Consider the following 19,780-nt stretch of genomic DNA (forward strand, 5'->3'; position numbering starts at 1 on the left):
AATTTAGAATACACATGTTGAAAACAATGAAAGAAATGATGGAAACAATGAAGGAAACTGCTAATAAAGTGGAAAATAACCAAAAGGAAATCCAAAAACAGAATCAAATCAGAGATGAACGATATGAAGAATATAAAAAGGATATAGCAGAGCTGAAGGAAATGAAACAGTCAATCAGGGAACTTAAAGATGCAATGGAAAGTATCAGCAACAGGTTAGACCATGCAGAAGAAAGAATTTCAGAGGTAGAAGACAAAGTTTTTGAGATAACTCAGATAGTAAAAGAGGCAGAAAAGAAGAGAGAGAAAGCAGAACGTTCACTGTCAGAATTATGGGACTTTATGAAACGTTCCAACATACGAGTTATAGGAATTCCAGAAGGGGAAGAAGAATGCCCCAGAGGAATGGAAGCCATACTAGAGAATATTATAAAAGAAAATTTCCCAAACATCACCAAAGATTCTGACACACTGCTTTCAGAGGGATATCGGACCCCAGGTCGCCTCAACTCTAACCGAGCTTCTCCAAGACACATTGTGATGAACCTGTCCAAAGTCAAGACAAAAGAAAAGATTCTGCAAGCTGCCAGGAGTAAGCGCCAGTTGACCTACAGGGGCAAATCCATCAGAGTGACCTCAGACTTCTCTAATGAAACTTTCCAAGCAAGAAGACAATGGTCATCTACCTTTAATCTACTTAAACAGAACAATTTTCAGCCCAGAATTCTGTACCCTGCTAAGCTAAGCTTCAAAATTGATGGAGAAATCAAATCATTTACGGATATACAAACATTGAGGAAATTCACCACAACAAGACCAGCTCTACAGGGAATACTTCAACCTGTTCTGCACACTGACCACCACAATGGATCAGCAGCAAAGTAAGAACTCAGAAATCAAAGGACAGAACCTAACCTCCACACTGATGCAAAAGATAAAACTAAGCAATGGACTCTCACCAAATAAGACGAATAGAATACTACCACACTTATCAATTATCTCCATAAATGTTAATGGCTTGAATTCCCCACTGAAGAGACATAGATTGGCTGACTGGATTAAAAAACACAAGCCATCCATTTGCTGTCTGCAAGAAACACACCTGGCTTCAAAAGACAAATTAAAGCTCCGAGTCAAGGGTTGGAAGACAATTTTTCAGGCAAATGGAATTCAGAAGAAAAGAGGAGTTGCAATCTTATTTTCAGATACATGTGGATTTAAAGCAACTAAAGTCAAAAAAGACAAAGATGGTCACTTTATATTGGTCAAGGGAAAACTACAACAAGAAGACATTTCAATTCTAAATATCTATGCACCAAATTTAAATGCTCCCAGATTCTTGAAACAGACCTTACTCAGTCTGAGCAATATGATATCTGATAATACCATCATAACAGGGGACTTTAACACACCTCTTACAGAGCTGGACAGATCCTCTAAACAGAAATTAAACAAAGATATAAGAGATTTAAATGAGACCCTAGAACAATTATGCTTGATAGACGCATATAGAACACTCCACCCCAAAGATAAAGAATATACATTCTTCTCATCACCCCATGGAACATTCTCCAAAATTGATCATATCCTGGGACACAAAACAAATATCAACAGAATCAAAAGAATTGAAATTTTACCTTGTATCTTTTCAGACCATAAGGCACTAAAGGTGGAACTCAACTCTAACAAAAATGCTCGACCCTATCCAAAGGCATGGAAATTAAACAATCTTCTGTTGAATAACAGATGGGTGCAGGAAGAAATCAAACAGGAAATCACTAACTTCCTTAAGCATAACAACAATGAAGACACAAGCTACCAAAACCTGTGGGATACTGCAAAAGCAGTTTTGAGAGGAAAATTCATCGCTTTAGATGCCTACATTCGAAAAACAGACAGAGAGCACATCAACAATCTCACAAGAGACCTTATGGAATTGGAAAAAGAAGAACAATCTAAGCCTAAACTCAGTAGAAGAAAAGAAATCTCCAAAATCAAATCAGAGATCAATGAAATTGAAAACAAAAGAATCATTCAGAAAATTAATGAAACAAGGAGTTGGTTTTTTGAAAAAATAAATAAAATAGATAAACCATTGGCCAGACTAACTAGAAATAGAAAAGTAAAATCTCTAGTAACCTCAATCAGAAACGATAAAGGGGAAATAACAACTGATCCCACAGAGATACAAGAGATCATCTCTGAATACTACCAGAAACTGTATGCCCAGAAATTTGACAATGTGAAGGAAATGGATCAATATTTGGAATCACACCCTCTCCCTAGACTTGGCCAGGAAGAAATAGACCTCCTGAACAGACCAATTTCAAGCACTGAGATCAAAGAAACAATAAAAAAGCTTCCAACTAAAAAATGCCCTGGTCCAGATGGCTTCACTCCAGAATTCTATCAAACCTTCAAGGAAGAGCTTATTCCTGTACTGCAGAAATTATTCCAAAAAATTGAGGAAGAAGGAATCTTCCCCAACACATTCTATGAAGCAAACATCACCCTGATACCAAAACCAGGAAAAGACCCAAACAAAAAGGAGAATTTCAGACCAATCTCACTCATGAATATAGATGGAAAAATTCTCAACAAAATCCTAGCCAATAGATTACAGCTTATCATCAAAAAAGTCATTCATCATGATCAAGCAGGCTTCATCCCAGGGATGCAAGGCTGGTTCAACATACGCAAGTCCATAAACGTTATCCACCATATTAACAGAGGCAAAAATAAAGATCACATGATCCTCTCAATAGATGCAGAAAAAGCATTTGATAAAATCCAGCATCCTTTTCTAATTAGAACACTGAAGAGTATAGGCATAGGTGGCACATTTCTAAAACTGATTGAAGCTATCTATGACAAGCCCACAGCCAATATTTTACTGAATGGAGTAAAACTGAAAGCTTTTCCTCTTAGAACTGGAACCAGACAAGGTTGTCCTCTGTCACCTTTACTATTCAACATAGTGCTGGAAGTTCTAGCCAATACAATTAGGCAAGACAAGGAAATAAAGGGAATCCAAATGGGAGCAGAGGAGGTCAAACTCTCCCTCTTTGCTGACGACATGATCTTATACTTAGAGAACCCCAAAGACTCAACCACAAGACTCCTAGAAGTCATCAAAAAATACAGTAATGTTTCAGGATATAAAATCAATGTCCACAAGTCAGTAGCCTTTGTATACACCAATAACAGTCAAGAGGAGAAGCTAATTAAGGACACAACTCCCTTCACCATAGTTTCAAAGAAAATGAAATACCTAGGAATATACCTAACGAAGGAGGTGAAGGACCTCTATAAAGAAAACTATGAACTCCTCAGAAAGGAAATAGCAGAGGATATTAACAAATGGAAGAACATACCATGCTCATGGCTTGGAAGAATCAACATTGTTAAAATGTCTATACTTCCCAAAGCAATCTACCTATTCAATGCCATTCCTATCAAAGTACCTACATCGTACTTTCAAGATTTGGAAAAAATGATTCTGCGTTTTGTATGGAACCGGAAAAAACCCCGTATAGCTAAGGCAGTTCTTAGTAACAAAAATAAAGCTGGGGGCATCAGCATACCAGATTTTAGTCTGTACTACAAAGCCATAGTGCTCAAGACAGCATGGTACTGGCACAAAAACAGAGACATAGACACTTGGAATCAAATTGAACACCAAGAAATGAAACTAACATCTTACAACCACCTAATCTTCGATAAACCAAACAAGAACTTACCTTGGGGGAAAGACTCCCTATTCAATAAATGGTGTTGGGAGAACTGGATGTCTGCGTGTAAAAGACTGAAACTGGACCCACACCTTTCCCCACTCACAAAAATTGATTCAAGATGGATAAAGGACTTAAATTTAAGGCACGAAACAATAAAAATCCTCAAAGAAAGCATAGGAAAAACACTGGAAGATATTGGCCTGGGGGAAGACTTCATGAAGAAGACTGCCATGGCAATTGCAACAACAACAAAAATAAACAAATGGGACTTCATTAAACTGAAAAGCTTCTGTACAGCTAAGGTGACGATAACCAAAGCAAAGAGACAACCCACACAATGGGAAAGGATATTTGCATATTTTCAATCAGACAAAAGCTTGATAACCAGGATCTATAGAGAACTCAAATTAATCCACATGAAAAAAGCCAACAATCCCTTATATCAATGGGCAAGAGACATGAATAGAACTTTCTCTAAAGACGACAGACGAATGGCTAACAAACACATGAAAAAATGTTCATCATCTCTATATATTAGAGAAATGCAAATCAAAACATCCCTGAGATACCATCTAACCCCAGAGAGAATGGCCCACATCACAAAATCTCAAAACTGCAGATGCTGGCGTGGATGTGGAGAGAAGGGAACACTTTTACACTGCTGGTGGGACTGCAAACTAGTACAACCTTTCTGGAAGGAAGTATGGAGAAACCTCAAAGCACTCAACCTAGACCTCCCATTCGATCCTGCAATCCCATTACTGGGCATCTACCCAGAAGGAAAAAAATCCTTTCATCATAAGGACACTTGTACTAGACTGTTTATTGCAGCTCAATTTACAATCGCCAAAATGTGGAAACAGCCTAAATGCCCACCAACCCAGGAATGGATTAACAAGCTGTGGTATATGTATACCATGGAATACTATTCAGCCATTAAAAAAAATGGAGACTTTACATCCTTCGTATTAACCTGGATGGAAGTGGAAGACATTATTCTTAGTAAAGCATCACAAGAATGGAGAAGCATGAATCCTATGTACTCAATCTTGATATGAGGACAATTAATGACAATGAAGGTTATGGGGGGGTGCAGAAAGAGGGATGGAGGGAGGGGGGGTGGGGCCTTAGTGTGTGTCACACTTTATGGGGGCAAGACATGATTGCAAGAGGGACTTTACCTAACAATTGCAATCAGTGTAACTGGCTTATTGTACCCTCAATGAATCCCCAACAATAAAAAAAAAAAAAAGAAAAAAAAAAAAAATAAAAAAAAAAAAATAAAAATATTTTCTATTTTTTGAGACTTTGGGAAAAAAAAGAAGTTAACTGATGACTCCATACTGAACGTCAGAGCCAAAACATTCTATGGTAGACATACTTTTATCTGACAATGTGAATGTTACTTTTTTTTTTGCATTATTATAATAATTACTATTATTGGTCAATATTTCATCACAGCAATTATCTGACTTCTTTTCCGATTGTATTTATCTTCATTCGTTCTTTTTTTTTTTTTTTGTAGAGACAGAGTCTCACTTTATGGCCCTCGGTAGAGTGCCGTGGCCTCACACAGCTCACAGCAACCTCCAACTCCTGGGCTTAAGCGATTCTCTTGCCTCAGCCTCCCGAGCAGCTGGGATCACAGGCGCCTGCCACAACGCCCAGCTATTTTTTGATTGCAGTTTAGCCAGGGCCGGGTTTGAACCCACCACCCTCGGCATATGGGGCCGGCGCCCTACCGACTGAGCCACAGGCGCTGCCTCTTCATTTGTTCTTTTCGTGGTTTTTGTTTCTACTCCTTATATTAAACATTGTTATTGTTATTAAAATTTAAGCCTCTTTAATTTTGTGAAGGCAGAAAGTGGAAACCAAATGAACACATGTTCATGTATAAAGAAAATTAAAAAAAAAAACTATGCTAAATTAAAGTACATGTACATAGTAAGTACAGTAGGCCTAGTTTGTTATGTTGACCCCTTCCATATGTGACTAATTTGTTACAGTCCCTTGGATGGCCACCCAACCGAAGTTCTATTATACTTTTTGGCAGTTATTTACATAAATGGTTCAGCTACTTTTGACATTTCTTTAAAGTTTAAGTACAAAGTCAGACACTTAAGTTTGCAAGGGGTTACATACCTCATTGCTAAATATCACTACCTCACCTTTGAAGTATTCTCCGTGGGAAACTATGGACCAATGCCAGAGCCTAGTCTACCCTTTAAAGCACTTCTTCTAGGATGTGTTCATGAACATAATTGTCAGACCTCATACAGTGACAGCTCTGGAGGCCACTTCAGAAAAAGAGTTCCAAAATTGCTTTGAAGGTGGACTAGGTGCTGGTATCAGCACATAGCTGGCTCATAGCTTCCCGAAGGAAATGGTTTATGAGATACATAGCACTTTTCTAGGATGAGCTCCACGAACTTCATTGTCCAACCTCATATGTATGTCACTTTTGTTCCAATACAGTTATTTTGATACACAGTGAATATAAATAAATGTTGAGGTGACCAAGTATGAATCCCACTCTTTGTATAGATGTCTTTATTCTATACCATGCATTTTTAGTAGCAGTGACACTTGATTCTTGAGGAGTGAAATCTTAGGTAGTACAGTGTTTCACAGCCCCCCAAAATTCTGCCAGACAAAATCTTATTCTTTAATATTTCACTTCTGGGAGTGGGTTCTTATAGTGCAAAAAGCTTGAGAGATATTATTCTATAGCATTTCCTTTATTCTTGAAATTATAAAACTTTACAGATATGTATTTGTGTTGATCTTTCTGTGTCTGTTTTTCCTGGACATGATACGGTTTTCTGTTGAATTTGTTGCATTCCCATCTTTGAAAATACCAATTAACGTATTTGCTTTACCTCCTTTGTTTTCTATTGCATTTCTGTCATTTTGTGTTTTTCTCAAGTGTATTTATCATGCCCATGGCTTTTTTAGTCTAGCTTGCTTTTTATTGCTGGTTCTGGTGTACTTTTCAACTTTGTTTCTTTGTTCTTACCTTTGTTAGGTTGCTTTTCATCACCTGTTGCCTTAACTCTTCTTAACTTTTTGTCTTTTTTCCTCTTAGGTCATGTCTTATATCTACCACCTCTCAAAATTTTTTAAATCTAATTTACATCTAACTTCAGCCTTAATCCCAGGTTTGTTTCTTTCTAATGATTACCTGGCAGCCAAGAGTAGGTTGAGACCAGTGAGGGGCTTGCCTCAATTCCAAAATTTAAAGAAGCACAGAAAAACTCGTTTAAATAATATATCACTTGACAACTGGTGTTTCTCTCTTTTATGTGGACTATATATTTCGATGGTAGAAATGACTCCGTATGTGCATAGAAAAGTATTTGGTGGAAAAAATCGAAAATTATGAACTGTATGTGTTACTTCCTTTTATTTTCCTGGAGCTTTAGTGAGGAAATTGAATATAATACAAAATATAAATCATTTTCAGGAAGATTGGCTAGAAATAATATTAATAGAATGATCATGAAATAAAAGTCTTAAAAACCATACGGCTACTGATCATCTATTTTATTTTGTTTGCTTAGTTCTACAGATAGTATATATGTTTCGTTTCATCCAAAAAGCTGTTGTCGATAATGAGTAGACATTATTCTTCAGCTTTCTGAATATTTTGTATTCAAGTAAATTTATCTATATAATGTATGTATTTTCTTTATGAATGTTAAATGTTGTCTTTTATGTTTTTCTATATTCATAATTACTGAAGCAGATGTGCATTATCTTATTTTTCCCTTTTGCTTCTTTGCAGCATGTTCTACCTCCCTCTGTAGTCCTGTGATAACCCAGTACATAGTGATTCAGGAAATGTTTAACTTTTGTATCCTTTAGCTAGTCAGAACCATGATTTCTTGTTTTAATCTTAAAAGAGAAATTGTTTCATAGGCTAAAGAACATTGTGAGTTTATTATACTTTATGTTGCTTTTGCTAAATAAATTGGTGAAGAGATCAAAGATTGATGTTTTTAAAGGAATAAGAGAACAAACAGTAAATAAATACAAGATGTAGATTCTGTTCAGCACGTTTTATTGTTACATTGACTAGAGAAGATTCTTTCTCCTCCAAGGCTAAGAGAGTTCACAGAGTGGAAATTGATAGACTCCTCCTATCTGGAAGAAGAGATGGTAAATGTGATATGATCTTGCCATATTTGAATTCATTTATTAGAGGGAAAAGAAGGCTATGAAACATTTATGTATTATGAAGAATTAAAAGTACTAAATCAGAGTGGCACCTGTGGCTCAAAGAAGTAGGGTGCTGGCCACATATGCCAGAGGTGGCAGATTCAAACCCAGCCCCGGCCCCAACCAAAAACTGCAAAAAAAAAAGTACTAAAGCAAAAGTTGACATATTCACTAGATGTTTACACCTTCGTGCAGAGTTTCTGTAGGTATTTCACATAGGCATTATGTGATAATTCATTTTATTTTTGCTTTTCATTTGAAGCTTCCTAACTGTAACTGTCAAAGACATAAAAAAGCCTAGAAGTTAATTTTAGATATGAAGGAAATGTTAGTACTATTTTATTAAGAATATTTTATCAAATTTAATGCAACGAAACTACTCATAATCGTTATTTACTTTTGAGTAAGGAAAAAGTAGTAAATATCTTCCCTAAAACTTTTTTTGCCTTTTAAAAAAATGTCTTAACACAAGTAAGTGAGGGGAAGGCTTTATTAACCAGTTTGATGTAAGCATTTCAAACTGTATATAAAATCAGCACATTGTACCCCATAAATGCAGTAATGTATACATTTACGATTTAATTAAATAAAGTAAAAAAAATTACGCATTCAGTGGCATTCTCACTAGTTAAGCTAACTCAAAGTGTTTGATACAAAATGTTAGGTTTGTATTTTGGTTTATGTGTCAACTCATTTGTAGGAGTAGTGAATGAAATTTGGGTTTTCGTAACTATGCCTATATTCTCTCTTATCTGAGACATCTTCAAACAAGTTATTTGAGTAGATGTTTTGCTTGTGGCGAATAATACTTCTAAGACTATAATTAGCTTTTCTTTTGATTTTCTACTTTTTCTCCACAGCCTCATGATTTTGATGAATGTCGATTTGATATTAGTGTAAATGATAGTGTTTGGTATCTTCGTGCACAGGATCCAGATCACAGACAGCAGTGGATAGATGCCATCGAACAGCACAAGGTAAGATTTCTAATGTTTACCCATCCATGGGGGACTAAGTAAGACACCAGACCATTAAAAGAACTTTGACATGTAACAGGTACTACTGAAAAATTGAACATTATTCGAGTAGTAAAGATTGAAGTAATATGTATATAAACTTTTGAATTTTATTTTTATTATTTGAGTTGCATTCAGGGAGTTTGCTATGGTAAATATTTTTGATAAATATTTGCTTTGATAAATATTTTTCATTGTTATAAAAAATACCCTTTTTATAACATTTATCTTGATTTTCACATTTAGGATTTGCTTTCTAATGAACATCTTTCTTTTGATCTAGATAAAAGGGTTTTTGAAATAACATTGGATTGTAAAACCCTAGTGTTTAAAGATTCAATGTCAATCTTTGTAGTGTTCTATAACCATTTGGGTAAATTCTTATTGCAAACATTTTAAATCATTTAATTTTTGTAAATGTGAAGGTGTCTAATGATAAACCTACAGAAAATTTTGCTGATATAATGTTTAAGTCACATTCCTATAATTTAAAGCTAGTTCAACTTCTACTATTAACATGTGGTAAGTAAACTAAAGATATACATGATATCAGTCAGACATGGTGGCTCACGTCGATAATCCTAGCACTCTGGGAGGCCAGGGCAGGTGGATTGGTTGAGGTCAGGAGTTCAAGACTAGCCTGACCAAGAGTGAGACCCCCATCTCTACTAAAAATAAAAAAGTAGCTGGGCGTTGGGCAAGTGCCTATAGTTCTAGCTACCTGGGAAGCTGAGGTAGGAATATCACTTGAGCCCAAGAGTTTGAAGTTGCTGTGAGCTTTGATGATGCCACAGCACTCAACTCCAGGGTGACAGAGTGAGACTGTCCTCCCCCTTAAAAAAAAAGAAAGAAAAAATATATATGATATTGATAAATCTACATTGTTAGCTAATTTAATTAATACCATGATAAAAGAAAGAATAAGGCAGTGGTTCTCAACCTTCCTAAGGCTGTGGCCCTTTAATACAGTTCCTCTGGGTTGCGACCCATAGGTTGAGAACCACTGAAACAAGGAAAGTTGTAAATTCACCATACCATTCTTGAATGTGACTTGAGAGAACTTTCTGCTTGTTCACATAATTGTCTATACTTGTTCATTTGTGTTTTACAAATTTATAGTTGAAATACCAAAAACAAAAAAAGAAAGAAAGAAAAACAGTCAGGTCTGGGATTCTATAAGTGCATTCTTCTTAATATCAATCAGGTGTTAGCTTTTCTTTCTTGGTTTTATTTATTGTGAGTTTTTCCCAGCCTAAAGAAAACTGATTGTAATGTCTTTCTTTTCCTCTCTGTTTTAGCCTTAATAATATATGTTTAAACTTAAGTGCTAAATATTTAAAATGTTTTCTGAGTCTTAGTTGTCTTGGTAGTATTACTTCTGAAAAGAATCTAAATATGGAAAACAAATTCTATTATTGTTCTGTTATTTAAAAGAAACATAAGTAGTATTCCAGAATTGAAATACTTTGGTGCCAGGGCAATCTGAGTTTAAACACCATAGCCTCTGCCATGTATTACATGTATGACCTTGGGCTTGCTAATTTAACCTCTTAGTGTTTTTTCTCCGCCGGGAATGGTGGCAGTTTTACTCAAAATTGTAAGTAATAAATGAAATATTATGTGTAAAGTTACTTACAAGAGTAACTGCTATTATTTCTCTTTTATGTCATAGTGGCTTTGTAATTGTAACTAAATTCAATAAGAGTTCTATATTCGGTGAAAGTAGCTAATGTTAGGGTGGAGAGCCAGGGCACATGGGTCTTGAGGGAAATTTTTCCAGACAAAGATTAAGATACAAAAGCATAAAGTTTATTGTATCCTCTTAGAACGGTGGTTCTCAACCTTCCTAATGCCACAACCCTTTAATACAGTTCCTGTGGGTCACAGCCCACAGGTTGAGAACTGCTGTCTTAGAGGGAGAGAGAGTACGAGAATACAATAGAGTGGGGAAAGAGAGAGAGGGAGAAAAGAAAGAGCAAAGACAGTGGCGGGTCATCTCAAGGAAAGAGAAGGGAGGAGCTGGCCAAGAAGTTTGCTATTTTTATGGGGACAAAGAGAACAACAACAACAACAAAAAAAGTAGTGATTGTTGTCAGTTAAGAAAGGAGGCAGCTGTAAGATGTCAAGTTGTCTGTCTTTTCCGTCTTTCTCTGTTCCTGGAGACTTGGTTATTTCTGAAATGTAGTCAGGCTTATGACTGGGAATGTGATCTTGCCCCTGAGATAATGTTTTAGGCAGGAAACTGAGGCCTGGAGTTTATAACATACTGTTCATCCATGGACTCCTCAAGAATTCTTTGAGGCTACAAAACACATTCTAAAAGGTGGTTTTAGTCAATAGGTCTAGCGATGTCATAAAAAGAAAAAAATGTATGCTTTCTGTTTGTCTTTTGGGCTTATTTCAGATGTTATGAAAACAGCTCTACAGGGTGCCTGTAAGCTAGAGCATAGTGCTCATGTGATTAATTTTAGCCTTTACCAAAAATCTATGAGTGTTTTTGTATTATTTTGCTATTAAGACCAATTGTCCCTTCAGCTAAATGTACATATTGGGCCGGGAGAGGCTCACCCCTGTAATTCTAGCACTCTGGGAGGCTGAGGTGGGTGAATTGCTTGAGCTCAGAGTTTGATATCAGCCTGAGTAAGAGCAAGACCCCATCTCTACTAAAAATAGAAAAAGTAGCCAGATGTCATGTCAGGCATCTGTAATCTGAGGTACTCAGTTTTCCTATGAGCTATGAAGATGCCACAGCACTCTACCCAGGGTGACAGAGTAAGACTCTTGTCTCCAAAAATGATAATAATAAATAAATGAATAAATGTACATATTAAGAGAATGGCCTATCTCATGTTATTTAATAAGGGCCAGTCCTCTCACTAATGATGAAAGATGTTGTTAAGTAGAATTAATTTCTTTCTATATATCTATCTGAGATGACCTTTTGAAGGCTTAATCATTAATAAGTTGATTTCGATTATAGGGCTAGATTTTTCTGTTTTTAGTTAAGCATACTTTATTTTGCTCATGTTTCTTAAGTCCAACCAGAATTCCTTTGCAGGGTGCCCATTTTGTATTTTTTTCCTTGAATGAAGATGAATGTTTGAAGCATATATTGTTATTTCATATTGTTGATTTCTTTTTATTTTTAAACAATGGATAGATAGAACCTTTCACAACAGTGGGACTTAAGCTGAGATAACAGATTTTTGATGATTTTAAGTTCTTGGAAAAAGTATTAAATTGCAGGGTGGCAAATATATTGGATAGACCTTTCCTTTCTTATTTCTAAAGATAGTTTATTGGATAGTTTATGTGAAAAGGAGAAACAATTGTTATTCTTATTAATAATTATTTAATATACAGAAGTAAAACATGTGCTATATGCCAACTAAATAGCATGTCAGTGAATATTTAAACTGAATCCTAAAAATAAATTGCGTTATTAAAATAACATGAGAGAAATTTCAAATGCTGTCACCAAACATAATCAGCAAAATTTTCATCCCCCACCCCCACTCTGAGACCAGAATAAAGTGAGATGTTTCCTGTCTTAATTTTCATTATCACTAAGGAGCATTGACTGTAGAACTTAAAATTGATTAATTTTATTATTCAGGCATGCATTGTTTTGATTCTCAAATTTAGTATCAAATTGTTGAGGCATGATTGTGGTAATAGTAGCTACCATTTACTGTGAGAATCACCAAGTAGTACTTACTGTACTAGGTGCTTTATGCACTTGATTTTCTCCTTTCTATTCTGAGAAATGAGGTTAAGTATTGTACAGTATTACGGATGAGGAAACTGAGGTTTAGATTAAAATGAAGTAACTTTCCTGAGGCTGTGCTATCTTTAGTTTGTGGTTTCTTAGGATTTTGTTTTCTGTTAGTTTTTGCTTGTTTTGTGTTTTGTTTTTATTGGTCAGTTACCATTGTCAAATTCTGATTGTTTGAAAGAAATTCCCATAAGCTCACCTTCTACAAATTAGTGTGTATCATCTGTTCTATAACAATACATATACAAAATTAATATGAATTCCTTTTCCTGCCCATGAGTTACTAAAAAAGGTAGTATTTTTGTTTTTGGTTAGTGTTATCAATACGGTATTGTGGAGGCTGGTAGATATGGATTGATACCTACCACTACTATACTACTATATACTAGCAGTGTTACCATGGTAAGTTACTTAAAGGAGGAAAGATGACAGTATACAGTATGAGTTACCACTCCCTCTCCCCCAAACAAAAAACAAGTAAGCAAAAAATAACCCAATCATGGTAAAACAAGAGTGTTGTACTTAGCTTGGTGCCTGTAGCTCAAGCGGCTAAGGCGCCAGCCACATATACCTGAGCTAGCGGGTTCAAATCCAGCCTGGGCCCGCCAAACAACAATGACGGCTGCAACCAAAAAATAGCTGGGCGTTGTGGCGGGTGCCTGTAGTCCCAGCTACTTGGGAGGCTGAGGCAAGAGAATTGCCTGAGCCCAGGAGTTGGAGGTTGCTGTGAGCTGTGACGCCAGGGCACTCTACCCAGGGTGACAGCTTGAGGCTCTGTCTCAAAAAAAAGAGTGTTGTACTTTACAGTTGGCCTGAGCTGCCATTATTCCAGCTCATTTAGTTCAAATCATGGTTATTTCCTCAGTATACCTTAGGATGGCTGGACTGGATACTTGAACAATAAACCTGTTTTTTCTGTTCCGATGTTGTTGGATGGGACTTTATTACCTTTCCTTGCTGCTGGGTTTTTGTAGGCTTCTCTGACAGGTTTTAGAAATTTTCAGTATCTAAAAGAAAAGCTTAGAGGGTTCTGCTCATTATAATAAATTCTGTATATTGATAGATTTTGCACATGCATATATGTGCTTTCTCTGTCATTCTCACACATACACACAAACCACAGGCGTTCCGTTAGGTAATGGTGATGATAGTGATGATAGCTTTGCATTTTTTCCTTGAATGCTCATTTTTGAGGATTAATTTATGCCAGATATGCTGATAAACACTTTATGTACTTTATCTCATTTTATCCTCATATACATATGAGATGAGCATTTTAATCCTAATTCTACCTATTGGGAAATTAAGTCACAGAGAGATCAGTGTCAAACATCTAGTTTGACACTGGACATCAGCATTCAGACCTAGATCTGACTTCACCAGCACTGAAAAGCACCAGCATTCAGATGTAGATCTGACTTGAGAACCAGAGCTTTATTCCAGCAAGCCTTGCTGTCCCTACAGGTATGTATTTATCTGAAGTGTATTTTGTTGAATTAAATAATGAACTTCTTGAATCATGATATTCTCATATTTTTGATAGGTTCTTCATATCTATAGTGTTTATTTAAGGCTGTAACTCCTTAGGCATATTCTAATAAACTTTCTAGGAATCTCAAAGCATTGGGCATGTAAATTTTTCAGTTAAAATAATTTACAGTACTGTAAAACATTTTACAGGAGAAATCTGTGATATTTGAAGCCTCCTTTCTTCCCTTTAATCTTCATGGTTGGTGTTAGAATGATTACTGACATAAATACAGTAGGAGTCTGTATTCTTTTTCCAGCTGGATGTTTGGCCCCTCCCAATTGTTGAAATTTGATTTCAAGTGTTAGAGGCAGGCCCTAGTTGGAGGTGTTTGGGTATGAGGCTGGATTCCTCTTGTATGGCTTGGTGCCTTCTCCATAGGAATGAGTGAGTTTTCACGCTGTTAGTTCACAGGAGAGCCGGTTGTCTAAAAAAGCTTGGCACCTCCTCTGTCTCTTTCTCTGTGTGACATGCCTGCTGTCCCTTCACCTTCCACCTTGATGGGAAACTCCTAAAAGCCCTCACCAGAAGCAGACGCTGGCATAGTGCTTCTCATACAGTCTGCAGAACTGTGAGCCAAATCAACCTCTTTATAAATTACCCAGCCCCAGGTATTTCCTTTATAACAACACAGAATGGGCACACTAGCTTTGCTTTTTGTCCTCCTTGGCATTCATTCCAGTATAACTTGCTCACTATAGGAAACGGTTTAAAGAAATGACTCTATGATTTAAATTTTCTCAATATATTGGAAATTATAAATTATAAAATTTTGTGTGACATTAGCAGTAGCCCCTGTAAACAAAAAAAAAAAAGGTATTCTCAAGGTCATTCTAAAATTAAAAATCCTGCTTCAATTTAAATACAGAAAAGGGGCATATGTATACCAGACCAGTAATTTTATTCAGAAATAGTATGTTGGCTTTATTGTGTGGAATCTATTAATATTCTGCATTTTTCCTCATGATTTTGGGACACTATATAATTTTTAAAGGTAGAGTTTTGTTTTGTTTTAAATTTCTTAGCCATCTTCCATGTTGTCTTGAGGTGAATTCTGAAAAATTGTTTTAAAACTAAAAGCTGGGGCCGCGCCTGTGGCTCAGTGAGTAGGGCGCCGGCCCCATATGCCGAAGGTGGTGGGTTCAAACCCAGCCCCGGCCAAACTGCAACAAAAAAATAGCCAGGCGTTGTGGCGGGCACCTGTAGTCCCAGCTACTCAGGAGGCTGAGGCAAGAGAATCACGTAAGCCCAAGAGCTGGAGGTTGCTGTGAGCCGTGTGACGCCACAGCACTCTACCGAGGGTGGTACAGTGAGACTCTGTCTCTACAAAAAAAAAAAAACAAAAAACTAAAAGCTGAATAGTTGAGCTCAGTGGCACATGCCCATAGTTCCAGCTATTTGGCAGGCTAAGGGTGGGAGGATTACTTAAGTCCAGGAGTTCAAGGCCGCAGTGAGCTGTGCTCCAGCCTAGGCAACAGAGCAAAACCCTGTCTGTGTATGTGGGTTTGGGGGGGGGAGGGTCGGCGGCTAAAAGTTGTATGAATATAAAATTAAGATGGTGGTTTTTATTTAGATTAAGATAACAGTTTTTATAGTAAAGATGTGCCTGTGAACTATCGAAGGGCCCCTGTGAGCATTTTCTGCATATAACTAATCAAAGAAATGTGCTAAACCATCTTCTGATGCTATTATTTTAAAAAATTGGCCAGGCACAGAGGCTCATACCTATAAGCCTAGCGCTCTTGGACTCTAAGGCAAGAGGATTGTTTGAGATCAGGAGTTTGAGAAATAGCCTAAGCAAGAATAAGACCCCATCTCTGCAAAAAAAAATAGAAAAATTAGCTACGTGTGGTGGCTGGTGGCTGTAGTCCTAGCTACTCAGGAGGCTAATACAGGAGGATTGAGCCCGGGAGTTTGAGGTTATAGTGTGCTATGATGATGCCACTGCACTCTAGCCTGGGTGACAAAAGACTCTGTCTCTCTCTCTCTCTCTCTCTCTCTATATATATATATATATATATACACACATATATACACATATATATATAGATATTTATATATATATATTATATATATATATTTATATTTTATATACAGGGTGGCCATAAAGTTTGTGTGCAATTTAAGTAGTTGTAACTTTGCCACTCTGTACACACACACATACACAAACATATAGTTTCCCACTTCCTCCACATAGGAAAGTTTTCCTGGTACTAGAAGATTTAAAAATCATCTTGAAGAAGTTAAATTTCTTGGCTGACAGAGGTAATGATGGCATTCATTTTTTTTCCATAAGGAAACAGCCTTAGTAAATGCTGAAATTCTTGTGCTCATGGGTCACCCAGACTTTCCCTACATTGTGGAAATTATCCAAGGTACAGGAGTCATAGGAAAACTCTAAGTGGTAATTTTTATAGATTGTGACTTTCCATAATGGGAATCTACAAGCAGTTGTTTTATATTTTAATATAGATAGATTTATTCTTATCCCTTTGTGAAGTCCTAATTCATGTGAGAATCACCATAGAAAACCTTCAAAAGAAAGGTTTGTTCTCAACCTGAGAAGTTTAGGGATTTCTATAGGAGGAAATTATGTAGAGAACAGGTTTTGAAAGGAACTTAACACCACTTCCTTGAAATAAAATGGGGTGTAAATTTTTTTTTACAAAAAGAATTTCATAGGTGGGCGGTGCCTGTGGCTCAGTGAGTAGGGTGCCGGCCCCATATACCGAGGGTGGTGGGTTCAAACCCAGCCCCGGCTGAAGTGCAACAAAAAAAAAAAAATAGCCGGGCGTTGTGGCGGGCGCCTGTAGTCCCAGCTGCTTGGGAGGCTGAGGCAAGAGAATCGCTTAAGCCCAGGAGTTGGAGGTTGCTGTGAGCTGTATGATGCCATGGCACTCTACCAAGGGCCATGAGGTGAAACTCTGTCTCTACAAAAAAAAAAAAAAAGAATTTCATAGGTAAGCCCTGAAGTGGTAGGCAAGAGTGAGATCTTTTAAAAATTGTTGCTATTTCTCATAATGAAATCTCCACCCCCACCCTGTGTTCTCTCAGCAGAACAATTGTAACACTTTAATGTGCTAACATTATCTGACATCTTTAATTCTGGTAGTCATTGGGACAGCTGAGATTTTGCTGTCTCGGAGTAAACTTGATTTTATTGCTTTTACTGTTTTTAGGAGTAATTTCTGCTTATTTGACACCTTGATTTCTTTTGTCTTATTTTTGACATATGCTTAGGAAAGTTTTATTTGGTTATTAATTCTTAATAGTGTTTTGTTTTTATTTCTATTTTAAGAGCTGGGGTCTTGCTCTGTCATCCAGGCTATAGTGCAATGGCACAATCATCACTTGCAGCAGCTCAGACTTCTGGGTTCAAAGCGATCCTCTCTTGTCAGCCTCCCACATAGCTGAGACTATAGGCGAGTGCCACCCACACCCGGCTGTTTTTTTTTTTTTGTAGAGATGAGGTCTTCTATATTGCCCACGCTAATCTGAAACCCCTTGTCTCAAGCCATCCTCCCTGTTGGTTGGTCTTCTAAGTGACAGGATTACAGGCATGAACTACCATGACTGGCCGAACAGTTTTTAAATATCAGGGTCATAAGAAGTCGTGTTGTCAGTGTGTGCCATTTTTAATTAACTATAATACTGGAAAATTGTCTTAACAGACACTAGGGTTCTTTCTATATTTGTACGCTTTATAAATTATACAAACTTAACTTTGCATTTTAATACAGTTTAATTAGCAAAGACTACAGAATGCAAATATAACTTTTTTTTTTAATTATTAAATCATAGTTGTGTACATTAATGCAATCATGGGGCACCATACACTGGTTTTATAGACCGTTTGACACATTTTCATCACACCGGTTAACATAGCCTTCCTGGCATTTTCTTAGTTATTGTGTTAAGACATTTATATTCTACATTTACTAAGTTTCACATATACCCTTGTAAGATGCACCACAGGTGTAATCCCACCAATTATCCTCCCTTTCCCCATCCTCCCCCCTCCCTCCCCTCCCCTCCCTCTCCCACAAATATAACTTTTTGAATATGTTTAGGGTACTTCATACAAATAATTTCATGACAGTGTTAGAACCAATTCTCCATTTACTTATTTGCATCATAAGATGATAGAGGAAGAAAGATTGAATCAACTTTTCCTTTTCCTTTGCATTCAAGAGTTTTAAATTTTGAGGGAAGAGCAAATCTGAGAGCTGCCATAGTAGAACTCTGCCATTTTCTCAGATAAGTGTTAGAAAAATCAGTGCGTACACTTGACCTTTATGAACCAGCAAAGAAACTTCATTGTGTCTCTGATGTTTCAGTCATTGAGATTAGGAATTTGATTAGTTCCTAACAGTGGCAGTTAATTATTAAATTGCATACAGTGATCCATATACAATTAGTAAATCTTGTGTTTTTTTTTGATACATAAACGTAGATAATGTAACACTACTAGCACTTTCAGAGTTGGTGAAATCAAGGAGGAACTGAGACACTAACCTTCTTTAGTTTTCTTAATGTTCTAAGTAATCTAACTATAAAGGGATTATAAATTAACTTTGTATTCCTTGGATTTTGTTGCTTGCAATTTTTGAAAATTAGATTCACTGGAGCTGACATCTACACTTTGGACTTTCATCTGTTACCCAAATATTTAATAAAATAAATCATTTTGGTTAGAACAGTGGTTCTCAACCTGTGGGTCGCAACCCACAGGAGCTGTATTAAAGGGTTGCAACATTATGAACGTTGAGAACCACTGGGCTAGAAGAAAGCAAGAACAGTAATTTGTAGAATTTTCAACTGGGTTCTGTTTGGGAAGGTGCTTATCTTTTATGAAGATGGCAAGGAGAAATAGGATTTTACATTGAACAGTGAAGAAAGAAAATATTTAGGTAGCTAGTCATATTAACTGTATAACCACATGAAGAGATATAATTTGACAAGATTTTCCGTGAAAACAATAACACAAAATGTTAGACAGCTCAATTAAAGGAAATATAAAAGCCAAAAGATTTGAACCAGCATTTCGTAGTAGAACATCACCAAATGAATACTAAACATATGAAAGTATGCTTTGTGCAGTTAGTCATCAGGGTAATACAAATTTAAACCTTGGTGAGATAATACTGTATATCCATAAAAATGACCTTAAAAAAAATTAAATAGAGGGGCAGAACAAGATGGTGGATCAACAGGATCTTTCAGCTGAGTTCTCCCACAATGACAAGGGAAAAAGAGAGAACCCAGCCATACCTGGCATGGGGATCTTACCCAGTCATAGCTCAGGGAGTACAGCAAGAAGGTGGTGAGCTGGCTACAGCATATGATCTGGAGCAGAGGAAATCTGATGAATTAGGCAAATCATTGCAACAGCTGGGATTGGCGGGTAGCCCACAGAGGTCCAGGAGGGGGAGGAAGCCTTTCTAGAGTTTTCAGTTGTTGGGGGGAGCTGCCCATTGAGTTGAAAGCTTGGAAGAGTGGGCAGACTCTTT

General features: G+C 36.8%; 1 protein-coding gene across 2 annotated transcripts in view; it reads left to right on the top strand.

The window, feature by feature from the left end:
* CERT1 (ceramide transporter 1) overlaps positions 1-19,780 on the top strand; it is a 144,907-nt gene that overhangs the window by 53,105 nt on the left and 72,022 nt on the right. For both annotated transcript variants that reach the window (XM_053588496.1, XM_053588488.1), the window contains one exon: positions 8,812-8,928. In XM_053588496.1, coding sequence (XP_053444471.1) covers positions 8,812-8,928 — 117 coding nt within the window. The remainder of the gene's footprint in view (positions 1-8,811; positions 8,929-19,780) is intronic.

This window comes from Nycticebus coucang, chromosome 1 (assembly GCF_027406575.1).
Source record: "Nycticebus coucang isolate mNycCou1 chromosome 1, mNycCou1.pri, whole genome shotgun sequence".
NCBI lineage: Eukaryota > Metazoa > Chordata > Mammalia > Primates > Lorisidae > Nycticebus > Nycticebus coucang.